This window comes from Anolis carolinensis, chromosome 4 (genome assembly GCF_035594765.1).
Source record: "Anolis carolinensis isolate JA03-04 chromosome 4, rAnoCar3.1.pri, whole genome shotgun sequence".
Classification (NCBI taxonomy): Eukaryota; Metazoa; Chordata; class Lepidosauria; order Squamata; family Dactyloidae; genus Anolis; species Anolis carolinensis.
The window spans coordinates 23,835,537-23,855,124 of NC_085844.1; the positions used below are offsets into that span (position 1 = coordinate 23,835,537).

General features: G+C 38.8%; 1 protein-coding gene across 1 annotated transcript in view; it reads left to right on the plus strand.

Annotated features, from left to right (window-relative positions):
• Window positions 1-221: 221 nt before the first annotated feature.
• nudcd1 (NudC domain containing 1) overlaps window positions 222-19,588 on the plus strand; it is a 60,567-nt gene continuing 41,200 nt past the window's right edge. Inside the window, exons 1-6 of the mRNA XM_062980088.1 lie at window positions 222-447; window positions 2,385-2,539; window positions 7,003-7,188; window positions 10,430-10,613; window positions 13,845-14,030; window positions 16,257-16,464. Coding sequence (XP_062836158.1) covers window positions 324-447; window positions 2,385-2,539; window positions 7,003-7,188; window positions 10,430-10,613; window positions 13,845-14,030; window positions 16,257-16,464 — 1,043 coding nt within the window. The 5' untranslated portion in view covers window positions 222-323. The remainder of the gene's footprint in view (window positions 448-2,384; window positions 2,540-7,002; window positions 7,189-10,429; window positions 10,614-13,844; window positions 14,031-16,256; window positions 16,465-19,588) is intronic.

Consider the following 19,588-nt stretch of genomic DNA (forward strand, 5'->3'; position numbering starts at 1 on the left):
ATTTGTAAATAAGTTATATCATGAATCAACTAATAGCAAAGACATTAATTAGTGCCATTGGGGTGGGCAAATAAATGGAAATTTAATTCCCGGTGGATGCATTTCAGGAATTCCTCCTCACAAGGGATACTTTTAAGCAAGTTGCCAACTCAGTAGCCCGGATGTAGTTCTTGAGCAGCAGTCACTAACAAGACTACACTTCCCAGAACGCTTTGCTCGCACTCCCCTACCCAGAAGCCTCTGCGAGCTGGAGAGGCGAAGCGCTGTGCTGGAAGAGGCGGCCTGGCTTCTTTGGGCCTCTATAATAAGCGAAGGCAGAAGCGATGGAGGAGAAAGCGGCGGCCAATTGCTCCTTGCGGGTCAAGCGTCCTCTCTTGGACCCCAAGTTTGAGGGCTACAAGCTCTCGCTGGAGCCGCTGGCCTCTTACCAAGTCGCCCTGGACTCCCGTAAGTGGATCGCAGCACCATAGAGTGGCCAGGCGGGAAGACACAATCAAAGCCCTCCCGACAGATGGCCAGCCAGACTGTGTTTAAAAGGAGGGCTGCCAAAAAAACGATGGTTCCCAGGATCCCATAGTTTAAGTAGTGTCAAACTGCATTACTCCTACAGTGTGGATCAGGCATGGGCAAACTTGGGCCCTCCAGGGGTTTTGGACTTCAACTCCCACAATTCCTAACAGCCGGTAGGCTGTTAGGAATTGTGGGAGTTGAAGTCCAAAACCCCTGGAGGGCCCAAGTTTGCCCATGCCTGATGTAGATGCACCCATCAAAGCCAACAGGCCGCCTTATAATAATCTGTGCATCTTCATTCAAGTTCATTGTGGAGTCGACCTGAAATCCGGTCCCAACATGCTATTTCAATAGTAGCGCCAAGAAAAACACAACCACACTGGGATAATTTGAAGCCTACTTGCAAAAGAGATCAGTAATTCAATGTAATATCTCAATAGGGAGAGCTATAGTACAAGCAGTAGGATTGTCTACATAGCCGTATAATGCAGTTTGAAACTGATCAGTGTATACTGACGTGGGCAAAACGTCAGGAGGGAATGCTTCCGGAACATGGCCATACAGCCCGGAAAACTCACAGCAACCCAGTGTATACTGCTCATATAGTACAGTTTCAATTGCATTATATGAGCCTATGCTGAACATATACTGCAGTGATAGTGCAACTTTATTAATCCCTATGTTTATAATCCGTGACAGGTTTGATCCACAGGGTGTCACTGTGTAAAGTGATGAATAGTATTTTTTTAACCATCATTAATGTTCTGCTCTGAAGGATGATTTAGGCCCCTTCTACACTGTTGTGTAAAATCCAGATTATCTGCTTTGAACTGTACTATATGACTCATATAATCCAGTTCAAAACAGATAATCTGGAATTAAATCCTGGGATATACAGCAGTGTAGATCCAGCCTCAAGCTTCTTCTACGCTGCCATATAATTCAGATTATCAAAGCAGATAATCTGGATTTTATATGGCAGTGTAGAAGGGACCTAAGAAGGAAAACTATACATTTGTGCAGTATGGGGTGCATCTACATTGTAGAATTAATGCAGTTTGATACCACTTTAACTACCATGCCTCAGTACTATAGAATCCTGGGAGTTTTACTTTTGCAGTGCCTTTAAGTTGGTTGCTGTGAGTTTTCTGGGATGTATAGCGATATTCCAGAAGCATTCTCTCCTGACGTTTCAACCACATCTATGGTAGGCAGCCTCAGAGGCTGCGCCTTTAAGCTTTTTTTTTTTTTTTTTGCCAAAGTCTTAGTGCCTCACCAAGCTACATCTCTCAGGATTGCATAGCATTGATCCATGGCAGTTAAAGTCGTCTCAAAATGCATTAATCCTACAGTGTAGATGCACCCTTAAACATGAATATGTACAGTACAATCTTGGGATGTCACTCAATTTACCAGGCCATATATTTGCACAAATTTCTTACGTTTTAATCTGTAAAAAGACCATGGTTAAAGTGGTGTGCCTTGTTACCAAATGGGAAAGCACTAAAGATCTTTAATAATAAGGTTCTTCAGCTTTATTCATTGCTAAAGAAATGTGTCCCTGAAGACAATAGGGAAAAGTCTTCAATATTTACTAATTGTAACTTATGCCAGAGCCAGCAGGTGGCACTCTGGTATTATTTATCTATTTACCAGCTTCAATGTATTTGTATGTGCTTTAGGTGCTTTGAATGAAGTTTTATATCAAGTAGAACACATTATCTTATAGTTTTTTAGAGCATCTGTTAAACTCTTGGACCCAAAGAGTGGTTCTCTGTGAATAGAAATTATGGTACTCAATTTAAATATCACTCAATTGAAAATAAATATGCAATCTCACATGTTGTGCCTGTGTTCTCATTTGTTCTCCGTAGCGGTAGCAGAAGTCAAACTTCGGGATGACCAGTACACCTTGGACCACATGCGTGCCTTTGGGATGTACAACTACTTACACCTGGATTCGTGGTATCAAGATAGTATTTATTATGTTGATCAGCTTGGAAGAGTGATGAATCTCAGTGTTACTATGGTAAGATCATAGTATTTTTATTTTTATTTTTAAAAGCTGCCTAAAGTAGGATTGTTGAAAGGGAGGCAAAGACTCTACCTACTATATAATTTGTAAGCTGCTCTGAGTCCCCTTCGGGGTTAGAAGGGCGGGACATAAATGTCGTAAATTATCTTCCCGTATTCATAATTCAGTACAAGAAAAAAAGACTTTGACATTATTAATTGGCAACTTTGTTCTATTTTACTACTTATCAATGTTAATGTGGATTCTTTTGAAGTTTTGGCCAATCAATTGCATTTGGTTGAAATGTTTTTTCTCCTTTTCATTAATTAGTTCAACAACAAAGTTCGTTTTGGCCCCGTCTGCACTGCCATATAATGCAGTATTATGTGTGTAGTGTAGATGGCTTTGTCTAGCAATTTCACACACATTTAGAAGCAATCAAGATTTTATTGTATTTAGAACACTGGGCAGGTGTTTTTTCTCCTTTTTCCGTTGTCTGTAAGACTCAGTAACATGTTTGTGTGGAGAATTGAATTTAAAGCTATCAACTTTATTTTTGTACACAGTTTACCTACTCCAAAAATATAAATCTTGGCCATTTCAATTGAAGCATATTGACAAGTTAATTCAAGAAGGATACTGACAAGTTAGAAAATGTCCAGGGAAGGATGACCAAAATAGAAGTCAAGTCCTGCGAGGAGCGGCTTAGGGAGCTAGATATGTTTAGATTGGAGAAGAAAAGGTTGGGAGGGAATGTGATAGCCATGTTTAACATTTGAAAGGATGTCATATTATGGAGGGGGCAAACTCTAGAGACTAGGGCACATAACAATGGATTCATATTGGCGGAAAAGAGATTCTTCCTAAACATTAGGGATAAAACTTCCTGACAGTAATTGCTGTTCGACAGTGAAATATGCTGCCTCAGGAGTGTGATGGATGTTCCTCCTGAGGTTTTTAACAGAGGCTGGTTGGCTGTCTCTTGGGAGTGCTTGGGTTGTGTATTCCTGTATGGCATGGGTTGAGCTGCATAGCCTTTGGAGTCTCTTCTTACTCTATGATTCTGTGAATGTTGGTGTATGACTATGGAGACTTAGATTAAAATTTCCTCTTGGCCATGAAAACCCACTGAATGACTGGGCAAGCCACATGCTCTCAACCTCAGAAAGCTCTGTGATAGTTTGACCTTAGGGTCACCATAGGTCAGAAGTGACTTGAGAACATGCAACAACAATAGAAGGAGGCACATATGGAAGTCTCAGTCTTTCAGCTACTGTTGTGCTGGCTTTAGGTCAATCATAGGCAAACTTCTGACCTCCAGGTGTTTTGGACTTCAACTCCCACAATTCCTGAAGCAAAGGTTGTGGGATATTGCCCTGGAAGAGTTTAGAGCCCACTCAAACTCACCATGCTCCCCCAGAGTCCTAAATTTACCATACTGAGAGCCATTCAAGACATGCAAATACCTAAAAAATATCACGGTGATCAAATACCGCATAATCTTACAAAGGTGAGACTAAACATATTTCTCTCAGAGCTGTTAAGAGATAGACTATCTGGAATCCCTTACTCCCAAAGACTATGCCCATGTGAAGGAAATGAAGAAGAAACAACAGAACACATTTTATTGCAGTGCCACTGTTATACAGTGCGACGTAGCCAACTTCTATATCCAATTTTGTCTCATATGACCAGCTATCCCCCGCAGGGGATTGTTAGATATCTTTTAGAGGATAAATACCGCAGGGTGACTCTCACAGTGACAAAATTTCTCATGGTGGCAAAAAGGCTGAGAAGAAAACAAACCAATAAGTGTATTACTTGAAACTATGCAGATGTATTTGGTATTTGGTAGAATGATCTTCTCCTGAGATGGGAGAATGTAAAAACAATTGTCTGTTTCACTGATGGGCCTATGGACCATAATAAATATTGTTGTTGTTGTTGTTTTAACTAAGGCATGTACCACCACGGCCAGATTTGGCTTCTCAAGGAACAAACACAGTTGGTGCACAAGTTTTAATTGTGCCAAGGCCTTCCTAGCCACCGCAGATACCTAGGCCTCCTACCTTAGTGCTGAGTTCAGGAGGACCCCCAAAGTGCAAACCTGTGTCTTCAGGGGGAGCGTAACCCCATCCAGCACAGATTGGATCCCTATTCCCTGATCTGCGCTCCCAACTAACCAGGAGTACCCGTCTTGCCTAGATTAAGTTTCAATTTGTTTGCCCTCATCCAGTCCATTACTGATGACAGACACTGATTTAGGGTCAGGACAGCTTCCTTGGCTTCATAATGATGATGATATTACAATAGGAATTTTCAAAGTGATGTGTGTAGAAATTAAAACCACTTAATGAGGTTCCAGGCAATAATTGTTTCCTCTCCTAAAATGAGTGGGACGTGATGGATTTCTGAAGTTCTCCTAGATTTAAAAAAATTGTCAGTGAGAATAAAATGTACCTGCAGACAACACAAATATTTTTTATTTATGTTTGCCAGGCAGCTTTTAAATAAGTAAAATGTGATGCCTGTCTGGACCTTTTTGATGCCATGTATGTTCTGTGTTTCCTTCTTCCCCTCTTTCACATCACTCATATCTCTGAAAAAGAAGCTGCTATTTTCCCTTCATTTTCAAATCTTGATGCTTATGTGCCAGCTCTGATGATGTGAGGTTTCCCCTCTTCTTGTCTGCTACAGACTTTGGAATTACAACATTGAGTGAGGTGCTGCCCCAGGATTATTTGCAAACCATAAAAAAGCAGGTCAGAAAGTCATTGTGTGTGGGTTGGTACCAGAAACCTTTCATTCATAGTAAAGCTTTTTCAAAAGTTGTTGCCTAGGAGACTGTGCTGTTGAAATATTTTCTGATCCCTGAAAAATGGGAGCTGACTTCAAGATGGAGATTGATATTTAAGAGGGTGTGTAGTGGCTGTCCAGGGATATATCACCCCCTTTAATATGGGAACATATTAAAAAAGGTAGTACAGGTGGAGTGTTCCTGGGACCAGATGTGTTGAAGGTTTGGGGTCTTTTCCTCCACATTTTAGAATATTTACATATACATAATGAAATATCTTAGAGATGTGACTCAAATAAACATGACATTTATTTATGTTCCAGGCATACCTTATGCACCTAGCCTGAAGATAATCACATATTAAAACAGCTAAAATACAACCATAAAAGTATGTATTAAAACATGCACATTAAAATACCTGAGACAAAAGTTAAAACACCATAAACCTAGAATGTGATTTAAAACCTATTGCTCAATTTACAGTGTGGCTACAAAGGCATATATCCATCTCTGATCCCCATTTGCTAATACAGACATTGTACATCACTGTAGCTCACTTTTATGTGCTTGTAATGCAGTTTACAATGAAGTTAGTCAATGAATACAGCAGCCCTTCCCCAGTATACCATATATCTAGATGTGTCACTACCTCAGCCACATTGCTAGATTAGAACAGGTTGGTAGATTGCCTTCATTTTTGCTAGAAATAGAGGATCAAACCAAGCTTTCATACAGTCTGGCTTTCCAATTTCTGCCATGGCTAGCTAGATAATGTTTTTGAAAAAAAGGACATGAAGGCAATAGGAAGTCCCATCCGGAGTTGAAAGTTTCTCCTTTGGTCATGCTGGCTAAGGGATTCTGGAAACGGGAGTCTGTAAAGGATTTTTTCTGTACTCTCAACAGGAGAGACTAGAAAATTCACAAATGAATACATTTAAAGCAATATAATATTAATTCTTTATCAATTTAATAATGTCCATTAGTTATTTGCCAGGACATGTTTTAATCTTAGGGTCAAGTAAACATTTGAAGAATACAGTCTGACCTTCACATTTTCAGATTTGATTTGTGTTGATCATAGAATAATTCTGAAAGATGTGTTGTCAAAGACTTTCATGGGCAGAATCACTGGGTTGCTATGAGTTTTCTAGAACGTGTGGCCATGTTCCAGAAGCATTATCTTCTGACGTTTCACCCACATCTATGGCAGTGGGGTTTATATATCTGTGGAAGGTCCAAGGTGGGAGAAAGAACTCTAGTCTGCTTGAGGCAATTGTGAATGTTGGCCAATTGCAACATTTACACTTGCCTCAAGCAGAGAAGAATACTTTCTCCCACCCTGGACTTTCCACAGATATAAACCCCACTTGCCTAGTTTCCAACAGACCTCACAACCTCTGAGAATGCCTGCCATAAATGTGGATGAAATGTCAGGAGAGAGTGCTTCTGGAACAAGGATACACAAGAAGATAAGAATTTGGGGAAAAAGTACTTTGGATTATTTTACTCAGAATTTTCCAGCTCGTGTCCATGTGAAAAGGGAAACCAAAAAAGTATTTCACAAGCTCTTTGCACTCATTTATCTTTCTCTTACATGTCCCATAGCCTCACAAAGAAACTTCTTATCAGGATATATGAGTTGTCTTATCACTCCAGTTCTGTGTTCTCTTTCTTCTTATAGGAAACTGCCTTAAAAAAGCCAAGAGAAGTGTTCAGGCTCCCTGCAGATTTGACAGCTTGTGATAACCGCTTGTGTGCATCAATACATTTCACATCTTCTACCTGGGCTACCCTTTCGGATGGAACAGGAAGACTGTATCTCATTCGGACCGGCAAGCGGGGGAACGACTCCTGTGAAAAGTGGGAAGTAAGCACTGCACGTTTCTGGTAACTTTTCCCTCTGTTACCACTTAGAATGAGCTTTGGATTCTAGCTTTTGTTTACTCCAAGATGTTTGAGAATGTTCTTGGTGGAGCTACTGGTATTTTCCTCTTTGCCACAGTGTGAACAGGCCAACCTTCCTGTATATAATAACTCTTTGGATTACTGTATATACCCATGTATAAATTGACTTCATATGTAAGGACAGATTTGGGGCCAAATATATGGATTTTGATATGACCCATGGATAAATCAAGGGTCATTTTGTATAGAGGGAGAACCACCAATGCCACCTCAGAGGGAAACCACCACTCTCCCTATTCAGAAAAGACTGGAAATGGTGCCATGGTGCAGAAAATAGAGGGGGTTGGTGCCTCATTTTGGTTCTCCCTGGATGGATGAAGTGCTTGTCTTTTGCCACTCTACTTGGAGAAGGGTATGATTCCCCTTTTTTCTAAAATAAGATACAGTACTAAAATTGACTAAAATGATAAGTCTACCCAGGTTTTTGGGGTTGATTTTTGGACTAAAATTTCTAGACTTATACGTTAGTATATAAGGTAAGCAGTTTCTGTTTTGTTCCTTCTTTTTAAAAGGTCACAACTTTCCTTTATATAACAACATGGTAGCTGAGCCATACTGACCTCAAGACTGCAAGCAGTCTGGGAAAGTCTACTAGAAGATGCATTTATTTATTAACCTTATATTTATATGGCAGCCCATTAACAAATATGCTCTGGGCAGTTTAAGGAGCAAAAAGTGAAATAAATATCAAAATAAAAACTCAATATCCAGTAGTTCAGATGAGAAAAAACTTTTCAGTGGAGATAGGACTGTGCCTGGTGGAAAAGACAGTCCTAGTAGATATAAAACTGGGAATGTGTAGAAAAGAAACAAAGTGTGATAGAATAAGAACTGTTTTCCTGGACTGGGCTAAGGATGATGAAGGACGCCTTGTAATTCACATATTCAGTTTGGAGAACGGAATTGGAACTGCAACCACACATTATCAGAAATTCCTGGATCCATGGGGCAAATATATTATTCCACTATATATATTTTTTGTATCTAAATATGTTACATGAAAAGTGTACCATATTTAGTGAGACTTTTCATGGTGGCTTTACCACCCTTTTTAATGTAAAGTGATTGTAAGTAAATTGTGGCATACTGACACAAGAAAAGAGATTCCACCTTAAACGTTAGCAAGATTATTTTTTTTAATGTAGGAGTTTGAAAATGGAATTGATTGCCTCAAAGAGTGATGGACTCTTGATCTTTGGAGGTGTTTAAATAGAGGGCATCTTCCATGGGTTATTTCATTATGTGTTCTGCATGGAAGGGGCTTGGACTAGACTCCTTTATGGTCCCTTCCAGTGCTATGATTCTAGGTCAAATGTCCAGTATCTAGTTTCCAACAGCTGCCATTGAGGTTTGATATTTATTCTCTGTTTCAGTAAGGATAAGCTTTTTAAAATGTCATCAAACCAAATCTCAATTATAAGAAAGTGGCACAAAACAATTGTTTAAGCATACGTCAGGTACAAGATAACAAAAACACACTCAACAAATAAAAATGCCAAGACTTTGGGGAGCTTATTAATGCTAAAATTAGACTTAAAAGACCTAATTCTCAAAAAAGAAATCAAATCAATCCAAACTGCATGCATTGCAAAAATACACATGAACCTTTGTAGAACTGAGGCCAAACACAACTCTGAGATGAGGAGTTTTGATACCCAATATAAGTCAGGGACGACTCACTGTCGTGGTTTCCTCACATCAGGAAATCAGATGTATAGCTTCAATAGATCTCAATGCTACTAGTGATCTTGGCTAGAGGAGACTCATTAAATGTTGAAGAGTGAGTTAGAACTTGCCTGTATCCCACTGATTCTACAGACCCACTCCATGTTGTTGTTGTTGTTGTTGTTGTTGTTGTGTGCCTTCAAATCATTTCTAATCTACGGCAAGCCTAAGGTGAATCTGTCATGGGAGCTTTCTGAGGCTGAGAGTGTGTGACTTGCCCAAGGTCACACATTAGGTTTTCATGACTGAGCAAGGATTTGAGCCTGGTCCCCAGAGTCATATAATCATAAAGTTGGGAGAGACCCCCAGGGAGCATCCAGTCCAACCTCCTGCCATGCAGGAAAAGCACAATCAAAGCACCCCCGACAGATGGTCATCCAGCCTCTGTTTAAAAGCTTCCATGGTCATAGGAATTAACAATAGATTTGAGGCCATGAAAGTAGAGATATAAAATATCTTATCTTTTTGATCAAAATTATTTATACACATGATGCAGCCTTATTAAGTTATTAGATATTAAGTTAAATAGATATCCCATTACTGCCCACTGTGACTTATAGCAGTTGTTTCTCAGTTCTGCTATTTGAAATGTCAGGAATAAAACTTCTGTAAGCAAATCCATTGTTGTCTATCAGAAGGTGGTCTCTCCTGTTACCTCTGATGGTACTACATCAATTATTCTGTTTAAGGGTGCATTTGACAAGAAATGGAGCAAATAAAGAGACATTAAGTATAAAGGATTGTGAGCCTTAGAAATATGCATTCAAAAGGGTTTCTTTTTATCGTTCTTCTTCACTGAAGTGTTCCTTTCAGTCAAGCTCTGCCATTTAGTTGTTTCTTGAAATGTGAAATTTGATTTTGTTCACACATCATAAATCTGCAGCTGAACTCACCGAGAGAACTAGATATTAATATATGCAGCCAAAGAAATTTGTGAGTATTAACATAAATTGGGTTTAGATGCCACTGATCATAAAATCCCATCAAAAGCAGTTTTATTGGGCATCAGCGAATTCTCTTAGCCTGCCTTAGTGCCAGGAAGGAAAGCTTGGTTCTCAGGGGTGGGAGATGAAGCTGTTTGGGGTCTTGATTCAGAAAAGAAAGCAGGGCAACAACAAAATGGCTGGATTGGGTGATAATCATGCTTCTTTTATGCCCCTCTATGTAAAGGACTTGATCACCTGTGGCCTTGATAGCTGCAAAAGGTACTGGAATCATTTCCCTATGGATACTGAGGGACGACTGTACAATGTATCTTGACAAGTACTACTCCTCAAAGTAGTTAATCCTCAAAAACCAAGGCTGGAGTTGGGCAGCAGGATCAGATCTAACACAGCCTTGAGTTTCTTGATTGATCTAAAGCATGCATTGCCCATTCAGAAACCTCTGTAACTTACAAGAACCCTTCTCTCCTCTAGATACTATTCAATGAAGAATTTGAAAGTCCCTTCATTGTAGTTCACAGCATCTCCTTCCTGCAGTCAGATACGCATTCAGTGGGTGTTTTACTTCTCCGAGTTGAAAAAGATGAATCAGACATACAAGGGAGTGGCTTCCACGTCTCCTTAGAGTGGGTTACAGTTGTGAAAATGGCTAAAGAAGGTGAGTACTTCTCTGGATTTTCCATTTCTTGCGTAAGTGGAAATTCATTAAAACATACAAGTTTGTGAAGTTGACATTTCAGTGATTTTGGATAACTTTGTTGTTGTTGCGTGCTTTCAAGTTGCTTCTGATTTATGGTGACCCTATGTTGATTCTATCACAAGGTTTTTAGGAGCTGATGGAGTACAAGAGTCATTTGTGCCTCGGCTTTGCCAGTTGTGGGGTACTTTATCACCAGTTGTCTGAGAACTACCTGCCTATTCCCTTTCCTGCCTTTTGAGACTTTTACATTTTAGTCCTTATACCGTAGCTTCCATACATAAGACAGGTTTGTTGACACTTAAAACATTCAAAATATTGGACCTTTCTCAAGAATTCTGGAGGGAAACCCAGGATCATACTATTCACAAATACAGTCCCTGAGTTATGAACAAGATAGGTTTTGTAGGTTTGATCTTAAGCTGAATTTGTTTTTAAGTTGGAACAGGCACATTTTTAAAGTGTTAACTCCAGCCAAATATATATACCTTTTAGCTTTGGACAGCATAGGAAAGGGTTAATACTACTGTGATTTGCTGTCTGTGCCCCTGTTCAGATAGACTAAGATACAAATCCACCCAGAGAGAATTGGGAAAAGAGACTAACAGTGAAAAATTAAACCGAGGTGCTGAGAATGGAAGATCGACAATTACCCCCTAACTTTCTATCCCCCTCTTCCACCCTATTTTATTCCTCTATCCCCCCTATTGCCTCTTTCCCCCCCCCTCTTTTTTCTCCTCCTTTACCTTCCCCCTAGCTATGTCTCTTTTATGATAACTGTATAAAAAACCCTTCAATAAAAAATAATAAAAAAGAAAAAAGAAAATTTCATTTCACTTTCTGTCCGTGTGATAATTCATTTTGAAAAAATATGGCTTGTTGTGGAAACTAGGATTGGTGAAAGATTCATTGAAGACACCTTTTCCCCATGATAACTCTTTTAGGAGAAAATTTCCCTTCCAAGGGGTAGATTTTTCTCACTTCCTGTTGTCTCAGCCCCATTCTTAACTATGAGTAGTTTGTAAGTTGTTTGTTTGTAACTTGGGGACTGTCTGTACCGCTGTTCTGATACTTACCACAGTTAGAGGCACATTTCTTCGAATGTATTTTTTTTAAAAAAAAATCCAAATACATAGGTTCTTGGGATTTCACATTGAAGTCAACTAGGATCAAGGAAGTGTTAATCTGTCTCCTTCACTCTGATGCCTTTGGGCACCAACGCTTGCTGCTCTGAACAGTTTCTCTGTTGCCGCGGAGTTGTCTTCTAGAATAGATGGCCTGCTGTTGTAAAGAACCTTAGGATAAAAATTAATGCAACCTTCATTTCTAATCCTGTTTTGCAGCTGTTGTTGGCATCTGATTATCTTAGCTGTTTCAGATACAGCAGTGTTTACTCTTAAGGATATTTTGGAAGATATTTTAAATTATGATCAATAAATGTAGAAAAGGAGAAATCCATCAAACCACTAGAAAACTGAAGTACAGCAAGTCCTTGGCATCTGCTGAAGTTTAGTTGCAGACATCCTGTGGATGCCCAAGTTTGTGGATGCCCAAGTGTCAATATATACAATGCAAGAGTAAAATGGTGTCCCCTGTATGAAATAGCAAAATCAAGGTTTACTTTTGGGTTTGTTTGTGTGTGTATGTGTGTGTTTGGAAGGGGGGTATTTTTCAAGCTGTGAGCAATTGACTTCATGAATGCAGAATCTGCATACTGGGAGCTGACTGCATCACAGTTTTTCTTTAGGGGCAGCAAGAGGAATATAAGGCTATTTTGGCTTGCTGAAACTGCTGAATATCGATTTTTTTTAAGGAAGAAAAACATTTGTGTTGCTAACCTATGTCAATCCTTTCACTCAGTTCTCCATAATAAACTTTCATTTTCACTTCATCATCTCTGTGAAGCCATCCAGTTTTACTGAACTGCATTCAGTCCTAATGAGAAAATGTAGGAGTGTGAGACTCCTGTGTGTATAGTGTGCCTATAGCCCTGTTCTGGGAACCATTGATTGGAGATATTGGATAAAGAAGTATAGTCATATATTTATGGTTTTGACTTTTGTGGTTATGATTATTTACATACTTGATTAAAAACCTCTCTGGCTATAATAGCCTTTCTAGTTCCAGTGTGATTCTATGGGCAGTGTCCTCCAGTGCGATTCTGTGGTCAGCTTCTAGTACAATTCAACCATTCAGTCATGCTAGAAAACCTAGAATGTTTTTACCTGAGGTATTCCCTCAGGGAAAAAAAGTTGTTTTCTTTATTTGCAGGTTTTCATTTTCACTAGATCTTTTGACTCTAATACCAGCAAATGTGGAGGGCTGACTGCACTTCTCACTTTTATAACTGCAGCCATTTATGATCCATCAGATTCTAGGCTACAGGATCATTCCACCTGTTGAGGTGCCTTCTTGAGAGTTTGAAAGGGTTGCATTGGGGTTACCTCATTGTCATAATACAAAAGACATTATCTGTCGTTGGGTGGTCTACACATAATTTAAGACTGCCTTAATTACAAATATCTTGATATTGTCTTGCATTAATATATTAATCAACGTGTTTCTTTGATTTCCATTGACAATGGGAAGTTGCCTCTCAGACTAGTTCTGCTGCTCTTTTGCGGGAGCCCAAGAAATCCACAATGGAGAGGAAACAAGTTTAATTCAGCAGAACAGAGCTACCAACATTTATTTGGCCATATAATAGAAATTAAACAGTCTAGGTTCTTAACATGGACCCCCAAAAGATAGGTGAGTAGAGGCTTTTGACATAATGCCACATAGTACTTGTTAGAGTATAATTGGATGAACCAGCATTAGCTTTGATTTCTTTTACTGAATGAGACAGGCGTTCATTTTGAGCATTAAAAACAACATGACTATTGCTGAGATGGAAACAGAATTAGATTCTAGAAACAGTCCTTGTAACCCTGTAGCCCCCGCTCGCAGTGCTACGCAAAATTATTTTAAAAAAATAACTTAAGAAATCCTTCTTACTTTGTCATGCAAATAATATTGTGTTATACAAGAAATGTTAATACTTTTTTTAACTTGTCTGTGTATTGATAATGATCAAGACTATATATACTCAGTTTGATTGGGGGGGGGAATCAGCAATACTTGTGACTTAATATTTGTCTTTATAAAAATTTGTGGAAATCAGAACATTCTAATGAGGCTTTTTGAAATCAGGTGATCAAGGGTACGAAATCTGCAAACGGCGAGTTCTTCAAGGAAAGTCAGTGCCTCATTATGCGGCTATAGAACCGAGTGGCGATGGACTTATGGTTATTTCTTACAAGCCGTACACACTTGCACAGGACAATGAGAGCAAATGTGATGAAAGTGAGAAGGAGAAAGCAGAAGAAAATAAGAAAGGTAACTTCGATCATAATCATTTGCTTCCATTGCCACCATTCCTGAATTTTTTTTTTTAGAAAATTAATTTACAGTTAGACAACCCTAAAAATGTTTTAAAATGTCCATTGTGTTTCCCTGTCTCAGGCATTAAAAATACCTTCAAAAATTACTTTGGCTTCAGAGCTGCAGCCTTAATTGATTTCCTGATTTTTAGTCTGAGAATGCAGAGCTACTGATATACTCTCTGGTGAAATCTCCCAAACACTGATTAAGTGGATTTGCATTCTGCCTTTTCCCAAATGTGAGATTCAAGGTGGCTTACAGTAATTTTAATTAGAAAAATGCAAAATGTACAAAACAGGACAGAGTACTGAAATAGCATCAAATTAAAAGTAGAATTTAAAACAATTATTGAAATACACCACTAGGAAAAGTACAGCTAGTAACAAGCTCTGTACTTAGTTGATGCTCATTTGCAAAAGCCTGATTAAATAAAATATATATTTTATGGGATAAAGGAAGGATGTTAGGGCTGTGATATCAGATAGAGGAGGCAGAGAGGCTTTTCCAGCCATGCATTCCTCTGTTTTCTATTGCAGCCATAGAGACCCCAAAGGGGCCATCCAGTCCAATCCCATCTTGCCATGCAGGAATACAACTAGAGCAACCTGACAGATGGCCATCCAGTCTCTTCTTAAAAATCTCCAGAGAAGGAGACTCCTTCACACTCCAAAGGAGAATATTCCACTGCCAAATAGCTCTTACCATCAGGAAGTCCTTCCTAATGTTTAGGTGGAATCTCTTTTCCTGCATAATAGGTTTAATCAACATAAGGCTGTGCATGCCGCAGTCTGCAACACATAGATCCATAAAACTGTAAGGAGACTCTTCAGATGTTGAATTAGTAATTCAATGTCTTTCCGTTCAAGTTGGGAAAAGGCATATTTTTTTTAAAAAAAACTAAGTTAATTATTATTTATAGATGAGCTTTCATTAATTGTAATGTTTACTGAATTAAAACGGACTGTGATACAGACTTCTGAATTGACTCTAATGCATTAGCAACCTTCCCCATTGACATAATACATTTAGTTTATAGTTGTGTGTCTATAAGTAATTTCTGACTTCTGATGACCCTATTTGAATCTATCACAGGGTATTTTTTTTTGCAAGATTTGTTCTAAAGAGGCTTGCCATTTCCCTTGTCTGAGGCTGAGAGAATGTGACTTGCCTATGGTCATTCAGTGGATTTCCATGAGCAAACAGGGATTTGTTGCAGTCCAACACACAAACTATTAAACCATGCTGACTTGTAAACTATAAGGCATTTTGAAGTTTCTTGCTGATTATTTTAAGGAAAGTACTATTTATCTGTCTATGAATGAGAGAGAGAATGGGGAAGCCACTGAATACTTTATTTGTTTTGACATTTTTATTAGGGAATTCAAACCTGAAGCCATACATTGATATTAAAAGTTAGTGCATTCAATGCAGTTGCTTGCTTTTACCAGAAAGCTTTTAAAGTTGCATGTGCAGCAGCCAACATTAGAAAGAAGCAAACTGGAGTTTGCTTAAAAAGCTCAACAGCTTGCTGGCCATTATCTCAAACTATGGCAGACTGTTACCCTAGGATTTGGCAGATTCAGAAGGTTGTGCCTCAAGACAAACTGATAACATGCAGGGGATTTTGAAATTTTATTGGTTCTCTTCTCCACATGTATATCAATGCATACAATTGATTATAAGACATAGTGCTGACTTCTGAAGCTGCAGTGAGCAGCTGGGAGGCTTCTTTGATAGCCCAACACAATCTAGCTCACTGTTTATGTTTTATGTAAATTATCTTCCTCATAGGTTTTACTTTTTTGGTGCTCAAAAGAGCAAGCAGTCTTTTTTTTTCTCAGGCTGCCAGGGTCTGGGATCATATTTTCCCTATTGACTATAATTATTTCTTTCTTTCATGGAAACTCACAGCCGACAGCTCAGGAACGGCTAACCCTATCCATGGACTCCTTTGAGTAGCACTTACTTACTCCCCTTTGAGATTATTGGAGGAGAGACAGAATATAAATGTTACAAGTGTTCCACTAACTACTATTCTCTAGCAGTCTTCTTCTTTACTGTGACAACTCCTGATTTCCTAAATACACTTCCATGGCATATGTAATTGTTTGGTTGGGGGGCTGTATTTCATATTCACTGATAACATGTAGGAGTAACATGTATTTCCTTTTCCTTTTGTAGGGCCTCTGTATTACTGGCAGCAAACTGAAGAGGATTTAACCATCACTTTTCCTTTATGTGAAGACTTCACCAAAGAGGCCATCCAAGTGCATTTTTTTCCAGATCGTCTGAGTGTGACACTGAAAGATCCAAACCCTCTTGTATTGGAAGGAACCCTTTTTTCACAGATTGATCATGAAAGCTCCACATGGATCATAAAAGAAAATAGGTAATCGGTATGGTATTTATTGATTTAATTATATCATATCTTTCTCCCAGTACTGGATGCAAGGCAGTTGAAAGCATTTAAAACAATATGTAATGTGAAAAAATACAGCAGTTGATACCTCAGTTATAAAAATTAAACTATGGTTCTGTTTAAAAAGCACAAGCTACCAATCTAGTAAGCCTTTATTGGCATATATAACAAGACAGTGTAAAATGCAGTGTACATTGTACAACAGAAAACTTCGCGTTTGTCATACATTCAATTTGCAAAACTACATTTAACACAAGATAAATATAGTTTTGGAAATACATTTAAAACACAATAAAAGAAATATAACATCCCCCATTAAAAGCTGCATCAGGTACAACCAATAAAAGACCCAAAGCTTGCTGGTGGAAATTTAGTAGGAACCAGCCAGACCTCCAGTGGAAAGTACTACCACACTTTGGAAACAACAGCTAAGAAAACTCTGTTCTGTGTCTTCACTAAACAAATCTGTTATAGTGATGGGACAATCTACATTGCCCCAGTTTCAAATTACAGTAGTATTAAAGAAAGTGGTTTTGCTTTGAATATGATTACATAGGAAACTCTGGAACCAGTTTGAGGCCCGGATGGTGATTACACAAACCACAGAGCACTGATGTACATTAAAGGGCTTCCTTTCACATACTTGTGTGGAAGCTTGTTGTCTGGCTGCCACCGTTTGAAGCTAGCTTCGAAGTGGATTAAATGGTCAGAGTAGATGGGATCAGAAAATCTCCCCTCAGTGCTCTATACCCTGATCTGGTTAGTAAATTGAAGCCTACATAACCAATGAAACAAATGTAGAGTTCAACTGTAGACGATTGATACCCTCTTTCTGTACTACAGGTACTAGACATTGATTCTTTGTGTTGAGAAAGATGTTTACAGGAGTACTACTTTAAATGGTGCCTTATTGTACCAGAGGATAAAGAAGCCAGCAGCTTCGTATCCTTCTATTTTCATATTCAGAGTCAAGTTTGGGAGAACTACAATACAACTCCCTGTATCCAGATTTATGACTCTCTTTTCTCTCCTCTGTGTACACCTTCTTACCAAGCCAAACTGCATTTGAAAATCAGGACAGTTTCAAAAGCAGCTTGTTGAGAAATAATGGAATAATGTGTTTGTTATTTGAAGAAACTTTGTGCAAGTAAACTCTGTTTCCTACAATACCCTCTCCAAAGGCTAGGACATTTATACAATTGCTTGGGATTAGATCAGGGTTTCTTCAGGAGTTGACTAAAGTTAACCATAATTCATTTTTTCCACAAGCAGAGCCTGATTTTAAGGTGTTATCTCCCTTCCTCCAGCAACATCCCATACTTCATTGCATGCAATTGTCATGGGCCTTCAATCTCTTGAAAGAAGATATATAGGGGTGTCTAACAGGAAGAGAAGATTGGATTCTTCTCCTGACAGCATTAGATTTGACCTTAAAAGCCTCTCCTGAAAGAGTAAAAACTGTTATCCTGATTTAAAGTAGTTATCTGAATTATCATAAATGGCTGTAATAGCAGTACTTGTATTTCAACTATATAAAGTACACACTTCTACACTTTCCACTTGCTCTTGGTAATGTTCTCCTGCCTCTGAATATAATGAGCACCATCCTCCCAATTTTTGACCTGTGGAACTGAAAAGTGAATCATTCTGCAGTTCTTTCCAGATCCAACTTTGGGAGGGAGCTTGGCTTGTTTGTTTTGTTGCTAAATTCTTCTGATGCTCTGGCCACAATGGCAAAGATGCACACCTGGTTATAGTTGGCATAGAACATCATTGCTGAAACAACTTCACTGGCTACCAATTCATTTTTGGATACAATTCAGTGTGCTGGTGTTGAGCTATACATATGCTCCTATATGACTTAGGTCCACACTATCTGAAAGCTGTCGTATGCTCACTTGGTGAGGACATGCAGGAGAAAGCCTTCTCCTTCGTGGTCTCTGTGGAATCAACACATATGGTATTGATTAGGCCTAAGCAATACCATATGTGCAGATTCCACAGATGGCCACGCGAAAAAACCTGGTTACAGGTAAGCAACCCTGCTTTCTCAGTGTTTGCTCCTAGGTTTTGGAAGTATCTTGATACCCTAGAACAGTGGTTCTCAACCTGTGGGCCCCCAGATGTTTTGGCCTTCAACTCCCAGAAATCTTAACAACTGGTAAACTGGCTGGGATTTCTGGGAGTTATAGGCCAGAACACCTGGGTACTCAAAGGTTGAGAACCACTGCCCTAGAAGGAGATTCAGGGTGGCATACAACAAAGTCCCTGAGCTTTAGAAATCTCAAGGAAGTTTTGGTCTCTCCAGTTGGTTGTCTTTTTTGTTGATAGGCAAAGACATCTTGTTTAAACAGGCCTTCAAACTTGACAAGGGTGTAATGATGTATAACTGAGTGTTCTGTTTTAATATGTGTTAAGTTTCTTAATTGTTATGTTTTTAAAATAGTGTTTTAATTGAATGTCCTCTCTGTCACGTGTCTATACTGCCCTGTCTATCTAACTGTCTTTCTATCTACCTCTCTCTCTCCCTATTTGATATTCTGCCTTTCCTCCCAACATGGGATTCAAAGTGGCATACAGCATCAAGAGCATAATATTTAATGATTCTGTGCTTCAGTCCAGGAAGTAAGACTGTGATCCTCATAAAATCTGAGGTCAAGCTAAATAAAATGCTCTTGCAGGCCTGATGTTGTTCATGGTCTCTCTCTGTCCAAATCAATGTTACAGAAGAAAGACAAATGATCTAAAACAGTTCATCCTTATGAATCTGAACAAGGAATTGTCTGGAAGCAGCACTTTGCCAATTTATGAAGCTATCTTTACAGCCTACTTACCTCAAGGTGTTCTCTTAATATTTCATTTCCTGACATAATTATTCAAAGATATATGGAAACAGTACATCCTAGGCTGGAACATAATAAAACCACACTATACTGGAACAGAACCATCTGGTTCATTCTTGTCACCTCTGATAGGTTGCCTCTTTGAATTCTCCTTAGGAGAAAAGAGAAATGTAAACAAAATAAATACTAAGGCAGGGTGGATATTTCCCTTGCATTTTAAGAATGCATAATTTCAATACTTTGGATTTGCC